Source organism: Pygocentrus nattereri, chromosome 14 (genome assembly GCF_015220715.1).
Source record: "Pygocentrus nattereri isolate fPygNat1 chromosome 14, fPygNat1.pri, whole genome shotgun sequence".
NCBI classification, from domain to species: domain Eukaryota; kingdom Metazoa; phylum Chordata; class Actinopteri; order Characiformes; family Serrasalmidae; genus Pygocentrus; species Pygocentrus nattereri.
In genome coordinates this window covers 24,979,866-25,002,124 of record NC_051224.1, presented here as the reverse complement: position 1 = coordinate 25,002,124, position 22,259 = coordinate 24,979,866, and the positions used below count along the sequence as shown (strand labels likewise).

The window sequence follows — 22,259 nt, the reverse complement described above, 5'->3', positions numbered from 1 at the left end:
TTATCAGACGTCTTTTTGTTACACCCGTTTTCCGAAAAGCCCCGCCCTCCTGTGCTCCTATTGGCTGGCTGTCGTTCTGCACTGACTACATTAGCCAGTCCCGGTCGCTGGTGGGCGGGTTTTTTTTCTGAATAGAGGCGAGAAAAGAAACCCGGCACCCGTGAGCAGAACACGAGCGCGCTGTGCTGCTGTGAAGAGTGAAGCAGCGAGCGGAGCAGCGATCAGGACCTGCTGAGCGGCGCGCGGTGAGCACAAAGCCCCACGTGCTGCCCAGATTAGAGGCGAGGTTACTTCAGTCCTCCTGCGGCTCCCTGTTCATTAGTCAGGAGACTCAGCAGAGACAGAGAGGAGACACAGCAGAGACAGAGAGGAGACACAGCAGAGACAGAGAGGAGACTCAGCAGAGACAGAGAGGAGACACAGCAGAGACAGAGAGGAGACACAGCAGAGACACGCTGCAGTGTGATGAGTCTGATTTAGCTCCAACAGAGAAACCTGCCTTCACCTCTGTGCTGGATGCGATGTCCTGTCTGAATCCTCGGGGCAGAGAGCTCGAGCGTTTTGATGGACTGTCCCTCATCTACTGGTGAGTAAGTCTGAGTGCAGCCGTGGACTCAGACTCAGTGAAGTTGATGAGGTCTGTGGTGTTTGTGATGCTCTGATTGGCTCTTTGCGCATTTAAGTGCAGCGTTAAACACAAAAACACAGCGACAGCGTTTTTTTTGCTGTAGTTCAGCGATGCTGAGTTGAGTAAAAAATAAATAAACAAATAAATAAATAAAATAATAATAGTTTTATTTATACAGCGCCTTTCCAAAGCTCAAGAGCACCAAGAGGCCAGCAAACCGGCCAAGCACACTCCTAAAAAGATGATTCTTCAAGGGTTCTCCTAGTAAAGGAAATGGTTCTATGAAGAACCATGAGTTCTCCATAGAACCATTTCATGCTTACGCGGTTCAATGCATGGTACAGGGCTTAAACACAGCACTCTAAAGAGTTCTCCTGTTGTTGCAAGTTTCACATCGTCACAACAGCGCATTCTCCACGAACCTGAAGAACCGTTCCACCATGCAGAGAACCATTCAAGCATGCAGATGCCTCTTCATGGTTCTATATACACATTGTCTCTACTAAAGAACCCTTGAGGAACCATCTGTTCTGGTGTGGGTGAGAACTCTTGCAGCGGAGTTTTGAATGTATTGCAGTCTGTTTGTTTTTTGCGAGTGCCCGGCGCACCAGCCGCACGTGGCGCGTATGAAAACGTAAACAAGACCTAGAACCTTACACACAAGCACGTTATAACTCTTGCAGCTCGTGCAGCATCAGAAACCCACTGCATAGCTTCAGTCAGAGAAGGTCTGTTGGTGCGTAAAGGTCGCGCGCTCTGTGCGTAAAAGTGCACTGATATTACGCACATCAGTGTTTATGTTCAGTTAGTGAGTTTTCCACACCGTAAATGGTCCGAAGGGCGCTGTAAACGCTCCCAGTGCTAGATTACTCTGCCATATTCCCCCCAAATGTTGATTAGGTGATTAGTGAGTGAACCTGCCTTTTACCCAGTGGACTTTTCATCTCCTCCATCCACTCTGAGCTCTCAGCATGCATATTACCATCCATAACACAGCTGTGACAGCTTTCTGTAGGCTGTATTGGAGCAGACGAGTCCTGTTAGTCAACACAGAGTGCTGGAGTGGCTCCATGCGTGCCAGACAGCATTTGCAGTGATAAATGGCATCACAGTGCTCTTTCATCAGCATGTAACGGTGCGGTTAGTACATCTAGAACATGGAACAACTGCACGGATCATGAAAAAAACTGTTGTGGACTAATTATAAGGAGCCACAACAACAGCATAACAACTAATAGATGAGTGGATGACAGCTCCTTACGTTTACATCTTATTTTATTCATCTATTAAAAAAAATGGTTTCTTTTTATTCTTGTTTCTTCTTTAATAGCTTATTTTTGCACACACTGGTTTAAAAATATCGCCTTCTCAACAGGGATGCATGATAACATAATTAATGAATAATGTTTAATAGCCGATCAGATTTAACTGATATTTCAGTCCAATATGTACTGATTTTTTTTCTTTATTTATTGCATTTATTGAACTTTACTGCACTAAAATTAATTTCACTGCATGTGTAACTCATATTAATGTTATATTTCTTGGCATTTATTTACTACACTTATTATTTATAAATGTATTTATTCAATGTTTTTACATTTCTACATATTTTTGCATCAGCATTGGTATCAACACATATGTGCATGACTAATATCAGCCCTCACTGCTCATGTCAGTGCATCCCTATTTCACTGGACGGCATTTTGTCCACTCCAACTTGAAAAACATTGCAGATTCAGTGGACTGTAAGTTCGTGTGAGGTGAGCATGGCTTTGTGTATCGTGGTGTATTTTTGGCACCTTTACCACAGAGACGTGCTGTGGAAAGGTAAAGGTGTGAGTCTGCCCAGAGACGCACTAAATGTAGAGCCTGTCAGAGGGTCAGAATGGACTAATAACAGTGACAGAGCACTGAGGTCAAACGGTGCCGCGCTGTGACCTGAGGTAACAGTTTAAGGCTGTGCCACGTTAAAGATTCACACATGTTCTCTTCATATTAGTGTCTCCAAATGTAAACTCATTAGCAGTTTATTAAAATCAGAATCAACAGTCAGGTGAGCCAAGTATACAGAGTACAGTAAGAAAAATGAAAGACAAATCTGTGCTGATATTTCTGTATTTTAATAATTAGATTTATGTAAAATGTATTTTTTCTCGAATAAAGACCAAAACAGTGTCACGCAACACACCATACACAACACTGGGTTTCTTTCTGATGGCTGAAAACTTGTTGAACTGGGAGAAAAGTGATTTACAATATTCAAAATTTCTCCATAACTCATTGCACAAGTCTTCTGAGTTTATATGGAATGTTGATGATGGAAAATCTGAAATAATAAGTTTTCTTTGGGGACTATTTTGTCTCACAACACCCTGTATTTTATGTATCCCTCCACCATGAATGGAGTTTAAGGCTAAAATCTTCTCAAAACTATCATAAAATAGTGTCTCAGTCATCAGGCAGTGAAGTCATAACCATTTCATGTAGTAACTTTCTGTGAGGGAACTTTTAAAGGTGGACGTCTGGTTCCTATCACCACCACTGTGAACAGTTCTGACTCAGTAAGTTTCTCTAGAACGAAGCGTTTGACACCAAACCGCTCTGAACCTCTTTTTAGCCTTTTAATAGCCTTATAGATGATTGCTGGCAGCAGCAGGATTGACCAGAAATACCCAATAAACAGAGTACAGAGTAATTAATAGCAGTACGGCAAAGAAGTACATTCAAACAATCTATTTAAACAGAGACTTATTGAGGAAAGTCAGAGCTGATAGGATGACAGATTTAATGCTCTTACAGTTCTTCTTCCTGGACATTTGCACTGCAGTCTGTTAATGATCTTATGAGCTGAATCCGGTGTGCTAGAGCAGATAAACACGAATGTATAAAATGCAGGAGGTTTCAGAGACTGAACAGTCAAATGAAAAATTTCCACACCCCTTCTCAAGTTACATGTTTTTGTTGTTTATATAGGTGAGAATAAGTTATAACACATCCTCTGCTGAACATTTAAATACACAATTACTGTATTTAAATACAATTACTGAACTTAGCATATAAATAAATAGAATTTGGCCAGAGCAATGTTATGCCATGTGTTTTAAGTCAGCAAATAAATAGAAATTGTGCACTGAAATGAGCAGAAAAATGTCTTATTTAACTGTGTTCTGTGTAGAGGATGGGTTATCTTATTTTTAGAAAAATCAATAAAATTGGGGGGTGCTCAAACTTGTGCATATGACTGTATGCGTAATTATATTCTTAAATTGTGCAAACGTGTTTAATGAGACTAAAGACTGTGAAGTAAATCAGCACAAAGTCTTACAGACTGTTTGTAAACATGTTTCCAACTGAATGTAAATTTTAATCCGCCACAATTTTATTCCATGTCATTTTGGACCAGAGTTCATTATGAAATATTCAGACACGGTTCCAAAGCCGACATGTGCTGTCCTACACAGATTTTCTCCTGAATGTCACGGAATCCTCTGAATTATAAGGTCGAAATATAAATAAAGCTAAATTCTACAAGCAGGCTAAGCAAAGGTTCAGACTAGGGCTGTACAATATTGACATGAAATGGTTATGCCTGATGACTGAGACATTGTTTTATGATATTTATCACTGTTTTGAGAAGATTTTGATCTTAAACTCCATTCATGGTGGAGGGATACATAATATGCAGGGTGTTGTGAGGCAAAATAGTCCCCAAAGAAAACGTATTATTCCAGATTTTCCACTATTTTCCATCATCAACATTCCATAAAAACTCAGAAGACTCATGTAGGTTCGCTGGTGGTTTTGGATGGTAAATAAAATGTTTATATTTGTGTTGAAGTCATGGTGACTCGTGGTTCCTATCACCACCACTGTAAAGACAGCTGAACCATTTCACACCAAACCGCTCTGAATCTCTCTGTTTACATCTCACACAATTAGTAATGCTAGAATTTTGAAAATTCACTGGAATTCCCCTTTAACTACACACTTAGAAATGATTGTTCTTCGAGGGTTCTTTAGTAAAGAAAATGAACACTGAAAGAACCCTTTACATGATTAAAGGGTTTCTTGCATGGGGAGTGGGTTCTACAGAATGATGGAGAGTGTGATATAGATGGTTTGTGAAAAAGTTTCCATATAGTATTCAAATGGGCTCTTGTATTGCAACAAGCCTGACAGAACCCTTGTTGGTGCGATATGTAGAACCTTTTCACCATGCAAGGAACCTTTACAATGAGTGCTCATTGGTATAAGGGCTTTGTAAAGCACCAAAAAGGTTTCTTATATGTTACCATGTCAATCACGTCACAGTAGAAGAATCTCCATTTTCCAACAGAGAAAACCTGCTCAGACACAGAGGCCCTAACGCAGGCCTGGCTCAGACTATAGCATGACGACACTGCTTCAGTGTGTATTGCGGGTGATGCAGCTAAGTGACTCTGGGAGGTTTGACACTGCTTTGTGACGGATCAGCACATACAGGGAGATGCTTTAAGAGCTCAGACTAAAATCCTGCAGTGAACAGTGTGTAAATCTGTCCTCAGAAGAGTAGCTGGTGGAAAGCAGTGCTGGTACTGCATGTACCTGTACCTGTCCTGTATCTGTCTAGGGTTATTTATAATTCCTCTGAGTGTAAAACTCAGCTCTAGCTGGAACATTCATCGTTTTCAACTAATCCTGTTCACTTCACCTCCGTCTGTGCAACAAACAATTAACAGTAGATGTGTTACATAACTCAACACTGATGTTCTCAACATGTCATACAACACTTTCCCCTCAAAGAGCTCCTGCGCTCCAAAATGTGGTTAAAATGCTTAACTTGTATGAGCAGTCAGTGACTTTTGACTTCCAAATCAAAACAAGAAAAACAAAATCAAGAAAAAGACAGTGTGGTTAGAGATATTCATCCACAGTAAATGCATTAGCCATGCTTGAGTCCTGATTATGTGTCACTGACCACAATAACATATCCAGACATTTATAAGTGCACACATCTCAGGAGACAGCATACAAATCAATATGTGTTTGGTCAGTGGAAGGGTCAGTGATATACTGTCTTTACCATGAACTATACCATCAAATGCCGCCATGATCACAAAAAAAGAGTGCCAGCTGCGTATCTGTGTTTCTGTTTGTTATTAAAATCACTTAGAAAAATAAAAAAACATTTAGAAATAAGTTACTATAATTAAAAATTAAGGTTTAAATAATCTCAAAATGAGAAATGTCAGATATATCATGTAGGTGTAAGACAATTTCATTTGCCAAGATGCCATTTTTTGCAATGCATTACTTTTTGAAACTACAAAAAAGCTTATATATTTAATCAAAGTAAGCACGTCTATGTTTATCATCATGGTAGACCATAAAGGTGCCCTGCGTTCTGTCTGTGTGAATGATGTAAGGTGTGGGATGTTATACCTCTGATTTGCAGTGGCTCTGATGTCCTGATTTTGTATACTGTAAGCTCCTGTCTGGAGGATTAGCATTATGCTACATCATGCTTCTCAAGGCTCTGGGGTCGTGACCCCGATACAGATATTTGTCTGGCTGGCGGTTCCAGGCTTTTGGCTTAAATGTGTCCGTGTAGGAGGAAAACATTCCCTCTGTCACGGTTCAGTGTCGCCCCACTGAGCTTGACCTTGAATTTCAGTTGTGGATTAAATGCAGCAGCTGGAGCTTTATATAGTGCATGGTAACTGTAGCTCTGGATTTAGCAGTGGTAATAGTAGCGTTACTGTGATACAGCGCCATGAAAAGTATTTGCCCCCTCCTGACTGCTTATATTTTTGCATATTTGTCACTAAATTGTTTCAGATCTTCAAACTAAATTTGAACAAATTTCTTAAAATGATATAGTGAGGTAATTTTACTCACTAAAATTACTTAAAACAAGTTAACGGGGTCTAAAAACGAGTTAGATAATCTTATAATAAGCTGTAAGCAATCTCAAAATGAAAACATTAGCTAGATCAACTAGATTTATGATCCCTTTCAAAAAGGTTTGGGACGCATTGCAAATTGTGAAAAAAAGAAAATGCAATGTTGTGCAGATCATTTAAACCCAATATTTCATTGGAAATAGTACAAAGACGATATATCAAATGTTGAAAGTGAAAAATATTCGTTTTTTAAAAATATTTGCCCATTTTGAATTTGATGCCAACAACATGTTCCAAAATAATTGGGACGGGGGCGACAAAAGGCTGGTAAAGTTGTGCAATGCTAAAAAAAACACCTGGTGGTTGGTTGGAAACAGGTCAGTAACATGACTGGGTATAAAGAGCATCTCTGGGTATAAAGACAGTCTTTCAAAAGTAAAGATGAGGAGGGGTTCACTACTCTGTGAAAGACTGCACCATCAAATAGTGCAACAATTCAAGAATAACGTTTCTCAACATAAAATAGGCAAAGAACTTTTACTTTTCGTCTACGGTACATCATATCATTAAAAGAATCAGGGAATCTGGAGAAATCTCTGTCTGTAAGGGACAAGCCCAAAAACCGGTATTTGCTGGCTGTGATCTTTGGACCTTCAGGCAGCACTGCATTAAAAACAGACATGATTCTGTAGTGGAAATCACTGCATGAGCTCAGAAACACTTCTGAAAACCAGTGTCTGTGAAAACAGTTCATCACTGCATCCACACATGTAAGTTAACACTCTAAAAGGCAAGAAGAAACAAGATATAAACAGGATCCAGAAACATGTTGGTGGAAATGGAAATATGAGTGTAAGTGGAAAAGTGTTCTGTGGTCCAATGAAAGGTTCCATGTGAAAAAGTATTTGCCCCTTAGTTACTCAATCAACCCATTAACCAAATTGAATTGATAACTGCGATCAATTAAACTAAATGCACACAGGCTTGATTGCACACAGGCTGACAGCCTTGTTGAGTCAACATGGCACTTAAATGGAACCAAAGTGAAGAAGGCTAAAACGTCTCAGTGAACTGCATAATGTGCTTCAATCAAAGAAATGCTGGAAGAAATGAGAAAAGAATATTGAAATTATTGAAATGCTCTGACACTCCAGAGAACCACAGTGAGAGCCATTATGAAATATTGGTGGATTTTTACAAAGTGCTTGGCCTACGAAATTCCTCCAAGAGCACTACAACGACTCCAGGAAGTCACAAAAGAACCCATACAAAGTTCTAAGGAACTGCAGGCCTTGCTCACCTCAGTGTTCATGATTCTGCTATCAGAAAGACTAAAGGGCAAAAGTCAGTGGGGAAAAAAATATTACTGATCGTAAAACACCCTTATGACCCGCCCAAGACTTCTGAAATAAAGTTCTGTGGTCTGATGAGCTGAAAGTGGAACTTTAGGAAGACAGGGACCCACTACATCTACAGTAAAGCTAACAGCATTCCACAATGAGAACATCATATCAGCAGTGAAGCATGGTGGTGGTGGTATCTTATCATTATATTTGTGTGTGTGTGTGTGTGTGTGTGTGCATATATATGTGTGTATATATATATATATATATATATATATATACATACACACATATCATTGTTAGTTGGAGCCATCCTTAATAAACTGCAAAAAAATCATCATGAGACATATCATGTATGATCAAGTATGCTTTTATATTCTTGTTTTTTCTCACCATTACATTTCAGTATGGAAATTTAACTCTGTTTCAGTTCAGTGTATTTATGTATCTCCTTTTCTATGGTATTAACACACAGCAGCTCCACAGAGTGAATGTAGGAGTGAACGGTGGTGCGGATCTGCTGTCGCTTTGCATAAGAGCTGGGCGCATGCTGTACATATGATGATTCAGCATTAGTTGCTGACGTGATTTGACATGAAATGCACAGAAAAAATGCTGCGACAGGTAGAATTTTCCACAAAGCTTAGCTAAACCACGGGTAACACTTCCAAACATCTCCAAATGCAAATCCATTAGAAACTGAATCTGTATGTACAGGTGTATGATGATGTCAGCATCATTAAAGAATTGTCAATATCAGACTGTTTAGATTTGGCTGATATTTCAGGCTGATTGTGTTTATTGAACTCCAGAAGAGCAGAATGAGAGCATTAATTTTACTGCATTTGTAACTCTACACAAATAAACGTTATATTTCTCTGTAATGCTGATGCAGATATACTTTTGAAAAAATGGTTCTTCAGGGTTGTTTAGTAGAAGCACAAACACTCAAAGAATCATTTGCATGATTAAATGGTTCTTTGAATGGTTATTTGATGGAGAATATGTTGAATATGGTTCTATATATAGCTGAAAAAAAAGTTCCAGAACTGTCGGAGCTTGAGCTTGTTGGTCCTTGTTGCCAGCAGAGGATTTCTTCTAACAACCCCACAACCCCCAAACAGCTTGGTTATATAGGTTTCATTTCTACTTTTTAGTAATGTGTGTATATATATATATATATATATATATATATATATATATATACACTGCTCAAAAAAAATAATGGGAACACTTAAACAACACAATATAACTCCAAGTAAATCAAACTTCTGTGAAATCAAACTGTCCACTTCGGGATCTCTACGTCCGCCTTTGTGCAAGGAGGAACAGGAGGAGCACTGCCAGAGCCCTGCAAAATGACCTCCAGCAGGCCACAAATGTGCATGTGCCTCCACAAACGGTTAGAAACCGACTCCATGGGGATGGTATGAGGGCCCGACGTCCACAGATGGGGGTTGTGCTCACAGCCCAACACCGTGCAGGACGCTTGGCATTTGCCAGAGAACACCAGGATTGGCAAATTCGCCACTGGCGCCCTGTGCTCTTCACAGATGAAAGCAGGTTCACACTGAGCACATGTGACAGATGTGACAGAGTCTGGAGAAGCCGTGGAGAGCGATCTGCTGCCTGCAACATCCTTCAGCATGACCGGTTTGGCAGTGGGTCAGTAATGGTGTGGGGTGGCATTTCTTTGGAGGGCCGCACAGCCCTCCATGTGCTCGCCAGAGGTAGCCTGACTGCCATTAGGTACCGAGATGAGATCCTCAGACCCCTTGTGAGACCATATGCTGGTGCGGTTGGCCCTGGGTTCCTCCTAATGCAGGACAATGCTAGACCTCATGTGGCTGGAGTGTGTCAGCAGTTCCTGCAAGGTGAAGGCATTGAAGCTATGGACTGGCCTGCCCGTTCCCCAGACCTGAATCCAATTGAGCACATCTGGGACATCATGTCTCGCTCCATCCACCAACACCACGTTGCACCACAGACTGTCCAGGAGTTGGCAGATGCTTTAGTCCAGGTCTTGGAGGAGATCCCTCAGGAGACCAATGCGCCACCTCATCAGGAGCATGCCCAGGCGTTGGCACGTGGAGGCCACACACAACACTGAGCCTCATTTTGACTTGTTTTAAGGACATTACATCAAAGTTGGATCAGCCTGTCATGTTTTTCCACTTTTATTTTGTGTGTGACTCCAAATCCAGGCCTCCATTGGTTAATAAATTTGATTTCCATTGATGGTTTTTGTGTGATTTTGTTGTCAGCACATTCGACTTTCTACAGAACAAAGTATTCAATGAGAATATTTCATTCATTCAGATCTAGGATGTGTTATTTGAGTGTTCCCTTTATTTTTTGAGCAGTGTATATATACATATATATATATATATATATATATATATATATATATATATATATATATATATACATTTTTTTTTCAATCAAGGGACATTTTTTTCTGGTCCATTCATGAAATTTATTCACAATGTAAAAGGCCTTTACAAGTAACGTCAAAAACAACAAAAAATAGAGAGATATGAGGTTTTCTTCTGACAGCTTTTCATGAAGAATGGACCAAAAGAAATATTTTATATATATATATATATATATATATATATATATATATGAGTATTGTTATGTGAGTGAAGATGACTCAGCGGTACACAATGTGAGCTTAGTGAGGACTGCAGAGCGACTCAGCAATGACTGCAGAGGAGTCTCCTTTCATACAAACAGCCGGCACAACACAATGTAGTGCTCAGATTACACACACACACACACACACACACACACACACACACACATACACACACACACACACTCACACAAACTCTTATTATTCATCACACCAATGCGCAGATATTTTTGCTGTAAAAACAATAATCTATTATCATTCATTACCAAAATATCTAACAGCAGAATGTTTGAACTGTGTCCAGATGTCAGAATGTGTGATGTCATGATGGCTGATTGAAGTACACTTAGCACAAATTAGCATGTGGCCTAAACTGCTGACACTGAACTTCATGGCATCTGTTATGACAAACAACTGGGATGATGACGACACTGTTATATTACTGAACATAACCTCTCATGACAGCATATTACATCTGCACATCTGCTATGACATTTCTGGCGTAATATGGCAGTGTTGTGTAGCAGTATTCAGGTAAAGTTAGTAAATTTGGTTGGATTTTAATAAAAACAAAACAAAAAAAGAATTTATATGAATTTGAATGATTGAGGAGTGAAAAGGGGAAAATCTCCTGAACTTTGAGGTTTGTAACAAGTACTTTGAGGTACTATGAAGTACTTTATTAGGCCTTTGACTCAACTGTGCACCCAAAACTCACAGAGAGATCAAATTTCTCACCAGCTATCTTTATCAACTCCACACTCTTAAAAAAGATGCATCTTCAAGGGTTCTTTAGTAAAGACACTGGTTCAATATAGAACCATGAACACTCAAGAGAACCATTTGCATGCTTGAGTGGCTCATTGGATGATTAAATGGCTTGACATGACAATAGTAGAACCCTTTTTGGTGCTATATAGAACCCCTATACAGCCCATATACAACACCCATCAATCTGAAGAACCATTTCACCATGCATTTAAGCATGCAAATGGTTCTCTGAATGGTTGTGGTTCTATGTAGAACCCTGACGTCTGTTTATCTCCTTTTATCATAACATAGCTTGTTTTTACTCTTTCCCAACCTGCAACTTATATTCATTATTTATAACTCTAAAATCATAAACAGGCGCTCTAATGTAAACATTTAGATTAGTGTTAGATGCTAGTGGGTGGAGTTTTCAGAGCATCAACTTGAGAGGTAATAATAGCATGTAAACAAGCAAATTGCACTGCCATTGTTTTGTTCTCATGGGGGGTGGATTTTTTGCACTGTGGCCTATGAGGTTTTAGTTATGGCATTGTAGAAAGTCCAAATTAAATATAAGGAGCACAAACTACAAAAATATTTTTCACTGATACATATTTGACTAAAAATGCAAGATTTTTTGCAATACAAGCAATTCAAGAATACTAAAGTACAATACAAATCTACCAAAATGACTTTAGTTCACTTAACAAGGACAATTATTCAAGTATATTCCACTCCTGATTGTATGGATGACCAGTCTTTAAAGGGAAATTTAATGATTGTACTAAACGTCTGCATTATTAAGTGGTTAAGATGTAAACAGAGTGGTTCAGAGCGGTTTGGTGTGAAATGCTCAGTTCTAGAGAAACTTACAGAGTCAGAATTGAAGACTCAGAAGACTCGTGTAGGTTCACTGGTGGTTCTGGACAGTAAATGCAGAGTCTATGTTTGTGTTGTCGTCATGGCGACCCCTGGTTCCTATCACCACCACTGTAAAGACATCTGAAACATTTCACACCAAACCACTCTGAATCTCTCTGATTACATCTCACATACTCAATTATTGGTGGAAGTCTCCTGGTCAGGTTCCCCTTTGTGTGCTGTTCCTCTTCCTGCCTATAGAGGGTGGTCTCAGGCTCTGAATGCAGCGGGCTGTAAGCAGGTCACAGCGTCTATCGGACCACGCAGCACATCCACAGTGAGATTAACCCATTTCAGTAGCGCTGGGTGGGCCAGAATGGGCAGAATGGAAAAGCATTTCTCTAAAGCTTTCCCCACCGGCTTAACCACTCTGGGCGGGAAATGTGGTTAATAAGTGAGAGAGAGAAAGAGAAAGAGAGAGAGAGAAAGAGAACAAGAGAGAGGCCCGGAGCGAGTGTTCAACACCGTGGTCCTGTACAAAACTCTGCTGTGATTCCTCAGTGTGGCCTGGATTATCCCCTAATCTGATAACAACCCACTGTGCAGATCTGCTGATTAAAGTTCTGATGCAATGGTAGTCGCCATGGCTGGCAGAAGAAAAGAGGGTGGGCTTCAGTCTGTGTGAGGCATCGTGCTTGTTTTTTTACATTATTGTCCTGATTTTAGGAACCAGAGAGCTGACCTACAGGAACAAGAAAACTCTGTAGAGCTTCATTCTTCACACCAGAAAGGGCAACTTTACTGATCTTAAAGGGGGATTCCACCAATATTTCAAAATAATTTGGTGTTTAAGGTGTAGAGAGAGAGATTCGGAGTGGTTTTGTGTGAAATGGTTCAAATATCAAATATAGACATTTTATTTACTATCCAGAACCACCAGTGAACCTACATGAGTGTTCTGAGTTTATATGGAATGTTGATGATGGAAAATAGTGGGAAATCTGAAATAATACGTTTTCTTTGGGGACTATTTTGCATAACAAAACCATGCATGTATCCCTCCACCATGGAGGAAAACCTTCTTAAAACTATTTTAGATGTATTATGCTCTTTAGAGGTCTGGTTCATATGTGTGGTTTTATATATATATATATATATATATATATATATATATATATATATATATATATATATATATATTTTTAATTTATTTTATATATATAAACAAAACCTGCATATCACCTGTTTTTCATGATGAATGGACCAAAAGAAACAGCCCAAAATTGCTTGGAAAAATGTCTGGTTCCATTGACTTACATTGAAAAAGAAGTATGTTTTTTCCTTCTTCTGTAAAGTGACCATTTTCGAGATACAAGGTTTTATTCTGATAGCAGCGCTATACATTAATATATAGATTATGTATGAGTAGTATGCATCCATGCTGTGAGTAATAATACACTGACTAATTCCTATATGTTTAGTTTTTAAATAAATCAATAAAAGAGTCACTCTTCTCGCTGGACAACAATTAATCAAAGTTGTGTGTTTATAACAGACTCAAAGAAATGACCTCTGCTTTCCTCGATCTCTACACAGGAAATCCTTCCACACCATTTTATAAAGATATTACAATTTCATTTTATTTTTTGTGATGCAGTAACAGTAAAATTGAAATGCTGGAGAAAGTGGTATTAAAAAAGAAAATTTTATATAAATTCAGACACAAATCCAGTGTGTTTGCAGGCTTTAAATGGACAGATGTTTGAGAACAGTACAGTCATGCTCACGCAACTGGATGCGTCTTCTGTACACGAGTCTAGTCTTGTTTTCGCTGGATGAACGGAGCGTCTGTCCTCCGGCAGGGAGAACAACAAAAACCTCAGCAGATCACATTCTCACACAGCAGAGTCATGATTACAGAGCTTCTACATCTGCTCAGCAACACGGGAACCAGGATGTTCTTGTGCATGTTTAAGAAAAGGTACCTTGACTATTAATAATAGCTTGTTAGCCTGATCGATTTTAGCATCTCCCTTACATTTAACACACCAACTGGCCACTTTATTAGTCCACCTCCTTGTTTCTACACTCACTGTCCATTTTATCACCACTTTGTAGTTGTACAGTTACAGACTGTAGTCCATCTGTTTCTGATACTTTGTTACCCCACTTTTACCCTGTTTTTCAGTGGTCAGGACCCCCATGGACCTTCACAGAGCAGGTACTATTTGGGTGGTGCATCATTCTCAGCACTGCAGTGAGACTGACGTGGTGGTGTGTTAGTGCGAGTGTTAAAAACATGGAGGTGATCTTGAAGCAGCTGGTCAGGGTAGACAGACAGATTAAAGGGGTTAACTGCTGATGATTTACTGTTTAAGGTGTAATCAGAGTGATTCAGAGTGGTTTGGTGTGAAATGGTTCAGATGTCTTTACAGTGGTGGTTATAGGAACCAGGGGTTGCCATGACTACAACACAAATATAGACATTTTATTTACTGTACAGAACCACCAGTGAACCTACACAAGTCTTTTGAGTTTATATGGAATGTTGATGATGGGGAAAATAGTGGAAAACCTGAAATAATTTTTGGGGACTATTTTGCCTCATAGCACCCTGCATATTATGTATCCCTCCACCATGAATGGATTTTAAGGCCAACATTTTCTCAAAACTATCATCAAACAGTGTCTCAGTCATCAGGCAGTGAATTCATAATCATTTCATGTAGTAACTTTCTGTGAGGCAGCTTTTAGAAGTGGACGTCTGGTTCCTATCACCACCACTGTGAACAGTGACTCGGTAAGTTTCTCTAGAAAGGAATGTTTCACACCAAACCGCTCTGAACCTCTCTGTTTACATCTTAGGCTGTAAATTATGCAGAAATTTTCAAAAATAGAAGGAATTTCCCTTCGAGGTTGGGGTTAGGTTTAGAAAATTACTATCATGTGCAGTTCTCAGGTCAGGAACTCCGATTCAGACTGCGTCCTGGTCATGATGGAAATAATGAGTAACAGAATTACACTATTCTCCTTCATATTAAAGCAGCCGTATTCTTTAATCTGCTTTAAACGTGCAGCAGGGCTCTTCAGGAACGTGGCAGTAATCTCCGGTTTGTGAGATGGCTGAGAGTTGAGAGCGAGTGGAGATTTGCATTGCATTAAAGTCCCTGCAGGATTCTGACAGTGGCGCTTTAGACAGGATGAGTGCTGCGTTCATGAATAGTTATGGATTGAATTTATCAGAATGCAAGATGTTTGTTGGTGCTTTTACACCATTTAATATTTCTGATTTCAATGAACTCCACCCTTCATGTTGATGCTTATAATAACCTGTCAGTCACATAAAAGCACTGTGCTCATATTCACTGCAATGGGGTTCTACTTAATTAGAGCACCAGTGAACATCCACTGTGGCGTCCAGAACCATGAAAACACACCTCTGAGCTGTTTTGTTTTTGTTTGTTAACTGCTGATTGCGGAAAGAATGCAGATATAGCAGATATAAATAAAGGCACTAAACACATAAAATGTTTCATTATTATTCAACCTCATTTCCAATGAAGTTGGGACGTTGTGTAAAACATAAATAAAAACAGAATACGATGATTTGCAAATCCTTTTCAACCTATATTCAATTGAACACACTACAAAGACAAGATATTTAATGTTCAAACGGATAAACTTTATTGTTTTTCGCAAATATTCACTCATTTTGAATTGGATGCCTGCAACATGTTCCAAAGAAGTTGGGACAGGGGCGTGTTTACCATTGTGTTACATTACCTTTCCTTTTAACAACACTCAATAAGCATTTGGGAACTGAGGACACTAATTGTTGAAGCTTTGTGGGTGGAATTCTTTCCCATTCTTGCTTGATGTACAACTTTAGTTGCTCAACAGTCCGTTGTCGTATTTTGCGCTTCATAATGCGCCACACAGGCAGGCCAGTCTAGTACCCGCACTCTTTTACTACGAAGCCACGCTGTTGTAACACGTGCAGAATGTGGCTTGGCATTGTCTTGCTGAAATAAGCAGGGACGTCCCTGAAAAAGACGTTGCTTGGATGGCAGCATATGTTGCTCCAAAACCTGTATGTACCTTTCAGCATTAATGGTGCCTTCACAGATGTGCATGTTACCTATGCCATGGGCACTAACACACCCCCACACCATCAGAGATGCTGGCTTTTGAACTTTGTGCTGATAACAATCCGGACAGGACACGACATCCAGGATTTCCAAAAACAATTTGAAATGTGGACTCGTCAGACCACAGGACACTTTTCCACTTTGCGTCAGTCCATCTCAGATGAGCTCGGGCCCAGAGAAGCCGGCAGCGTTTCTGGGTGTTGTTGATATCTGGCTTTCGCTTTGCATGGCAGAGTTTTAACTTGCACTTGTAGATGAAGCGACAAACTGTGATCACTGACAATGCTTTTCCAAAGTGTTCCAGAGCCCATGTCGTAATATCCATTACAGAATGATGTCAGTTTTTAATGCAGTGCTGCCTGAGGGATTGAAGGTCACAGGCATTCAGTGTTGGTTTTCTGCCTTGCTGCTTACTTGCAGAGATTTCTCCAGATTCTCTGAATCTTTTGATGATATTATGGACTGTAGATGATGAAATCCCTAAATTCCTTGAAATTGCACTTTGAGAAACGTTGTTCTTAAACTGTTGGACTATTTGCTCATGCAGTTGTTCACAAAGTGGTGAACCTCGCCCCGTCCTTGCTTTTGAATGACTGAGCCTTTCAGGGATGCTCCCTTTATACCCAATCAAGACACTCACCTGTTCCCAATTAACCTGTTCACCTGTGGAACGTTCAATTGAATATAGGTTGAAAAGGATTTGCAAATTATCGTATTCTGTTTTTATTTATGTTTTACGCAACATCCCAACTTCATTGCAATTGGGGTTGTAGCTAATATTAATTATCTATATACTATGTACTATATAAAATTAAGGTAGCTACAATCTGGATATCTCACCTGAGTTTGGCTTTTTCTCTGACTGAAAGGGTTAAAATTAGTCTCTGGTGTCCAATTCGGGCAGAATAAAGGTACAGTCACTGTTTGCTTTCTGATTTCGTTACATTAAACAGTCACACTCGTGTTTATCACTAAATTTTTGCCAGTGAAGTTACATTCTTTTCTACACAATTTGCCATGATAAGTGAATCTGTGTTTCAGAATTCCAGGGCGAATCAATTTGCACGCCAAATTTTTATCCTTTACATAAAGGGCTACTACATAAAGAATAGTGAGAAGAACTGCCACTCAGCAATGTCTTCTAGGTTGGTCAGACACTAGAGGGCGCTTCTGAGCAAGTCAAAATGACAGGACACCAAAGGAGCTTTACCGGAAACCCATTGTATATAAATGTGCATTCATTTATTTAGTAGCAAAATGTACAAATTTTCTGAACACAGAAGAAAACAATAAACTACAGTTATAGGACTTTATAACGGCACCTCTTGTACGCACATCATCCATATCATCAGCTGGCCAACCAATCAGCGCTCAGTAACAGTAATGTTAACCAGTCAGCAGTAGCAGTAACGCTAACCAGTCAGCATTCAGTAGCACTAATGCTAACCAGTTAGCATTCAGTAGCACTAATGCTAACCAGTCAGCACTCAGTAGCAGTAATGCTAACCTATCGGTGCTCAGTAGCAGTAATGCTAACCAATCAGCGCTCAGTAGCAGTAATGCTAACCAGTCAGCGTTCCGTATCAGTAATGCTAACCAGTTAGCACTCAGTAGCAGTAATGCTAACCTATCGGTGCTCAGTAGCAGTAATGCTAACCAATCAGCGCTCAGTAGCAGTAATGCTAACCAGTCAGCGTTCCGTATCAGTAATGCTAACCAGTTAGCACTCAGTAGCAGTAATGCTAACCTATCGGTGCTCAGTAGCAGTAATGCTAACCAATCAGCGCTCAGTAGCAGTAATGCTAACCAATCAGCGCTCAGTAGCAGTAATGCTAACCAGTCAGCGTTCCGTATCAGTAATGCTAACCAGTTAGCACTCAGTAGCAGTAATGTTAACCAGTCAGCACTCAGTAGCAGGAATGCTAACCAGTCAGCTCTTAGTAGCAGTAACGCTAACCAGTCAGCACTCAGTAGCAGTAAAGCTAACCAGCCAGCACTCAGTAGCAGTAACGCTAACCAGTCAGCGCTCGGTAGCAGTAATGTTAGCGACCTGCTGCCCATATCCCTTTTTGCCGTATTAAAACTGAAAGATGCAGGCAAGTCTTTCTTGATCTACTATTTAGCCGTTTAGCTCCATTCAATCATATTCATTAAGAACACTTGTGGCCGTCCTCTGGCATTTTTCAGTTATGTATCTTCATGTTTTCTGTCTTTGCTTTTGTGGTTTTACTGTTTATGGTGGGCAACTTAGCCAGCTTGCTAGTGGATAGGTTAACTCCTTGGCTTATTGCAGCTGCGTACAAGTCACCCCACTGGCGCCAACCATATGAGATATCTACTTTTTTTGGTAAGTAAGTGTGCAGCACTCAACTCCAAAAAGTTTAAAATTATCTGAAATAATTATGGTGAGTTTGTCATTATTGTTTATGGTTAGCAAGTCAGGTAGCATGCTAACCTGCACAGTCATGGAGGATTTTTTTTTGTCTCCGGTCTTTAGGATCAGCTTCACTCACAAAGACCATGATCAGCATATTAGCTTATAGCTCAGTGGCTAGGCTAACAGTCACGGTCGGAGAGAACATCGATGAATGAAAAAAAAATCATAATATAAAATTGTGAGTTCTGTTAAACAGATGCGGCTAATAGGGCTATGAAGCTCTGCATAGCACATTGAGTAACATATGAAACTCCAGTTGTAGTTTTTAGGCTGAATGCAGCTTTAAGAGTGAAAGTTTTGATCAGAGAGGTGCTCAGTTTGACGCTGGATTTGGAGTAAACTGCTGTAATCCACTCTAAGGCTGATGGAACACATTATGGTTGCTTGTTGAGATGCTCTGAAATGCAGACTGAGTCACAGGGATGCGTGCACGTCTACCTGAACGACAGCACCGAGGCACACAGTGACAGCACAGTTAAACGAGTGTGTCAGTCAGAGTCTATCTGGGCCAGTGGCAGCGTTGTTTAGACTGAAATGACAGTAATCTGTTTTAACAGCTTCTGTCATTTTCTAATATTATAAACAAACACAACATCTAAAAGGCACAATGCTCTGTCTCTACCTTCCCATTGCTCGGGAACTTTCTCAGGTGAATGTACAGGTGTGTGGGGCACAGCCTGACACCATTTGTTTCCTTGCTAAGTTGTTTTAAAAGTGTTTGCGCCAGATGGAGATATTTTTTATATTACAACCAAACGCGTCTCTGCTACAAAGAACAGTTCAGTAGAAAACAAAAAGAGTGCAAAAGCAAGAACTTGGCTTGTCAGTGGGATTAACTGTGTGGTGTCTGCTACAGGACACACTGCTGTGAGGAGCTTAGTATGTGTGGCCATGCAAAGCGTCGCAGGAGGCACCACACTCCCAGGTTAAAAAGGTACTGCTGCTGTTATTGTTATTGTCAGTGGAGGACGAAGTACACAAACCATGCATACATGACCCCAATACCAAAAAAAGTTGGGATGCTGTGTAAAATGTAAATAAATGTAAATAAAAACAGAATGCAATTATTTGTAACTCTCACAGACCCATATTTTATTCAGAATAGAACATAAAACACATATAAAACACATATTTCATGATGTGCCAAAAGTTTTCTATTGGCAAAAGGTCTGGACTGCAGGCAGGTCAATTCAGCACCCGGACTCTTCTTCTGTGAAGCCATGCTGTTGTGATGCAGTGTGTGGTTTACCATTGTCTTGCTGAAATATGCAAGGCCTTCCCTGAAAGACCACTGTATGGATGGGAGCATATGTTTCCAAAGCCTGTATATATGGTTCAGCATTAATGGTGCCTTCACAGATGTGTAAGACACTTATGCCATGTGCACTAATGCTCCTCCATACCATCATGGATGCTGGCACAGGAAGAAGAGGGCTGACCTTTTGTGTTAGCAACATGGCTGGGGTCAAGATAGCAGGTGAACCAGGATCACTAGAAATGGGAGCCAAAGGTCTTGCGTTCACCATTGAAGAGACCTTTGCCATAAATTTAGACAACACTTTGTGTGTGAGGCTTAAATGGGGAGTATGCAAGAGCATAGAGTCCAGTATGCATCAACAGATGCCAATCATCCACTCCCAAGCCCCACCCATATGGGAGACATGGGGAGGATTGAAAACCCAGCGACAACCTTTTTCGCTAAGGTAGGGTTTTACGCTTGGTTCTTCCAGGACCATGAGAAGTTGTTCACAAGCACCCACAAAACTGGAGCCACAATCAGTATCTATCTATTTGTCTTATAGGGCCTCTAAAGGCAAAGAAGCGTTGAAGTGCGTTAATAAAGCTAAATGTGTCCATGGATTCAATAAGTTCAATATGGACAGCACGGACACACAGGAATGTGAAGATGACTGCTCGTTTGTTACTTGCATGGCCTCCCTGAGTGCACTGCGAGACGACTGTCCAAGGTCCAAACACGTCTAGCCCAATGTAGGTAAAAGGAGGATCTGTTTTGAGGAGGTCTTCAGGGAGATCTGCCATTTTTTGTTCTGTGGCTTTGCCTCTGAGCCTCTGACACTGAACAAACTGGTGGATGACTCTACTAATGCACCTTTTTGCGCCAATGATCTAGAAACCTGCATTTCATATGGCTCCTTCTGTAAAAAGACGGCCTTGGTGCTTGGTCCGCTCATGATAGTGGTTCACAAGCAGAGAAGCGATGTGGCTTTTGCCAGGGATGATGATTGGATGTTTCTCTTCAAAGTGTACCTGAGCATTATTCAGTCTTTCTCCAATCCTCAGAAGACCATCATCAATGATTGGATTTAATTTCCTCAAACAATAATAATGCCACCCACTGCAGGTGCTCTTCTCTGCGTTGGATTTTCAAGAGTGAATGACATGGATAAGGCAGGCAGTGGTATGCAAGAGGGACTGCCAGCTGGAAAAGCGTTGGAAGCGGTGACGTCCAAGTTTGTCATCAGTGACATGGACTGCACTACACTGGTGCAGTTTGACCGGATTTCAATATCAGAGTCTGGGTTGATGAGCTCAGAAGATTTCTCTTCAGTGGAGAACCCATCAGGATCAGAGAGAAAGGTAGGTCCAGATAGCCAGACAGAGTTATGAAAGTCTGAAGCTGTTACAGAATGCGTAGCAACATCTGCAGGATTCAAACTTGAAGGTATGTAATGCCACTGTTCTGGCCTGGTAGACCTTCAGATTCTTTGCACTCTATTATGGACATAGAAGCACCGTGTTTGGTTGCAGATGTATCCTAGTACCACCTTACTGTCGGTGTACAACTCAATCAAGTCTGCTTTGACATCTATCTCCTCTGCAATAAGCTCTGGCAGTTCAGCAGCTAAAACAGCAGCCCCTTGCTCCAAACGTGGAATTGTATGTGCGGAGGTAGGTGCCAGTTTTGCCTTCCCAAGAATGTACCCGGTCCTGCATGCTCCACTGGTATCTGTCACCTTCAGATAAGCCACTGCTGCAATTGCTACAAGGGATGCATCTGAGAACACATGGATCTCTTTCCTTTGGGCCTTGGAAAGTGAAAGGTTCACATAAGTTCTAGGCACTTCCAAATGTGTCAGATGCTGTAAAGAGGTCTTCCATGCTTCCCACTCAGCCTTTTTCTCTAATTGTACTGGAGTGTCCCAATCCACAGACTCAGAAGTTAATTGGTGCAGCAGAAACTTTCCCTGAATTGCAACGGGAGCCACAAATCCAATAGGATCAAAAATACTATTAACCATGGCCAAAACTCCTCTACGTGTGAAGGACTTTTCATCTGTAGCAATACAGAATACAAAGGCATCACTGTTAAGAGCCTAACTCATTCCAAGGCTCCTTTGAATAGGAAGAGTATCCACTTCTGGATCCAGGTCTTTTAAATCCTTTGCATGATCTTCCACTGGGAATTCCACCATAACTGCAGGACAGTTTGAGGCCTATCTTGTGAAGCCTCAAATTGGAGGTTGCAAGCATCTCCTGAGTTCTTCTCAGTAGGTTTATGGCTTCTTCAACGGTAGGTAGACATTTAAGCTCATCATCAACATAAGTTATGT

At 40.5% G+C, this 22,259-nt stretch overlaps 1 protein-coding gene across 4 annotated transcripts in view; it reads left to right on the top strand.

Annotated features, from left to right (window-relative positions):
• The first annotated feature begins 184 nt into the window (after positions 1-184).
• Positions 185-22,259, top strand: part of si:dkeyp-72e1.9 (syntaxin-binding protein 4) — a 111,226-nt gene continuing 89,151 nt past the window's right edge. For all 4 annotated transcript variants that reach the window (XM_037544666.1, XM_037544665.1, XM_037544664.1 and 1 more), the window contains exon 1: positions 185-586. In XM_037544666.1, coding sequence (XP_037400563.1) covers positions 522-586 — 65 coding nt within the window. In that variant the 5' untranslated portion in view covers positions 185-521. The remainder of the gene's footprint in view (positions 587-22,259) is intronic.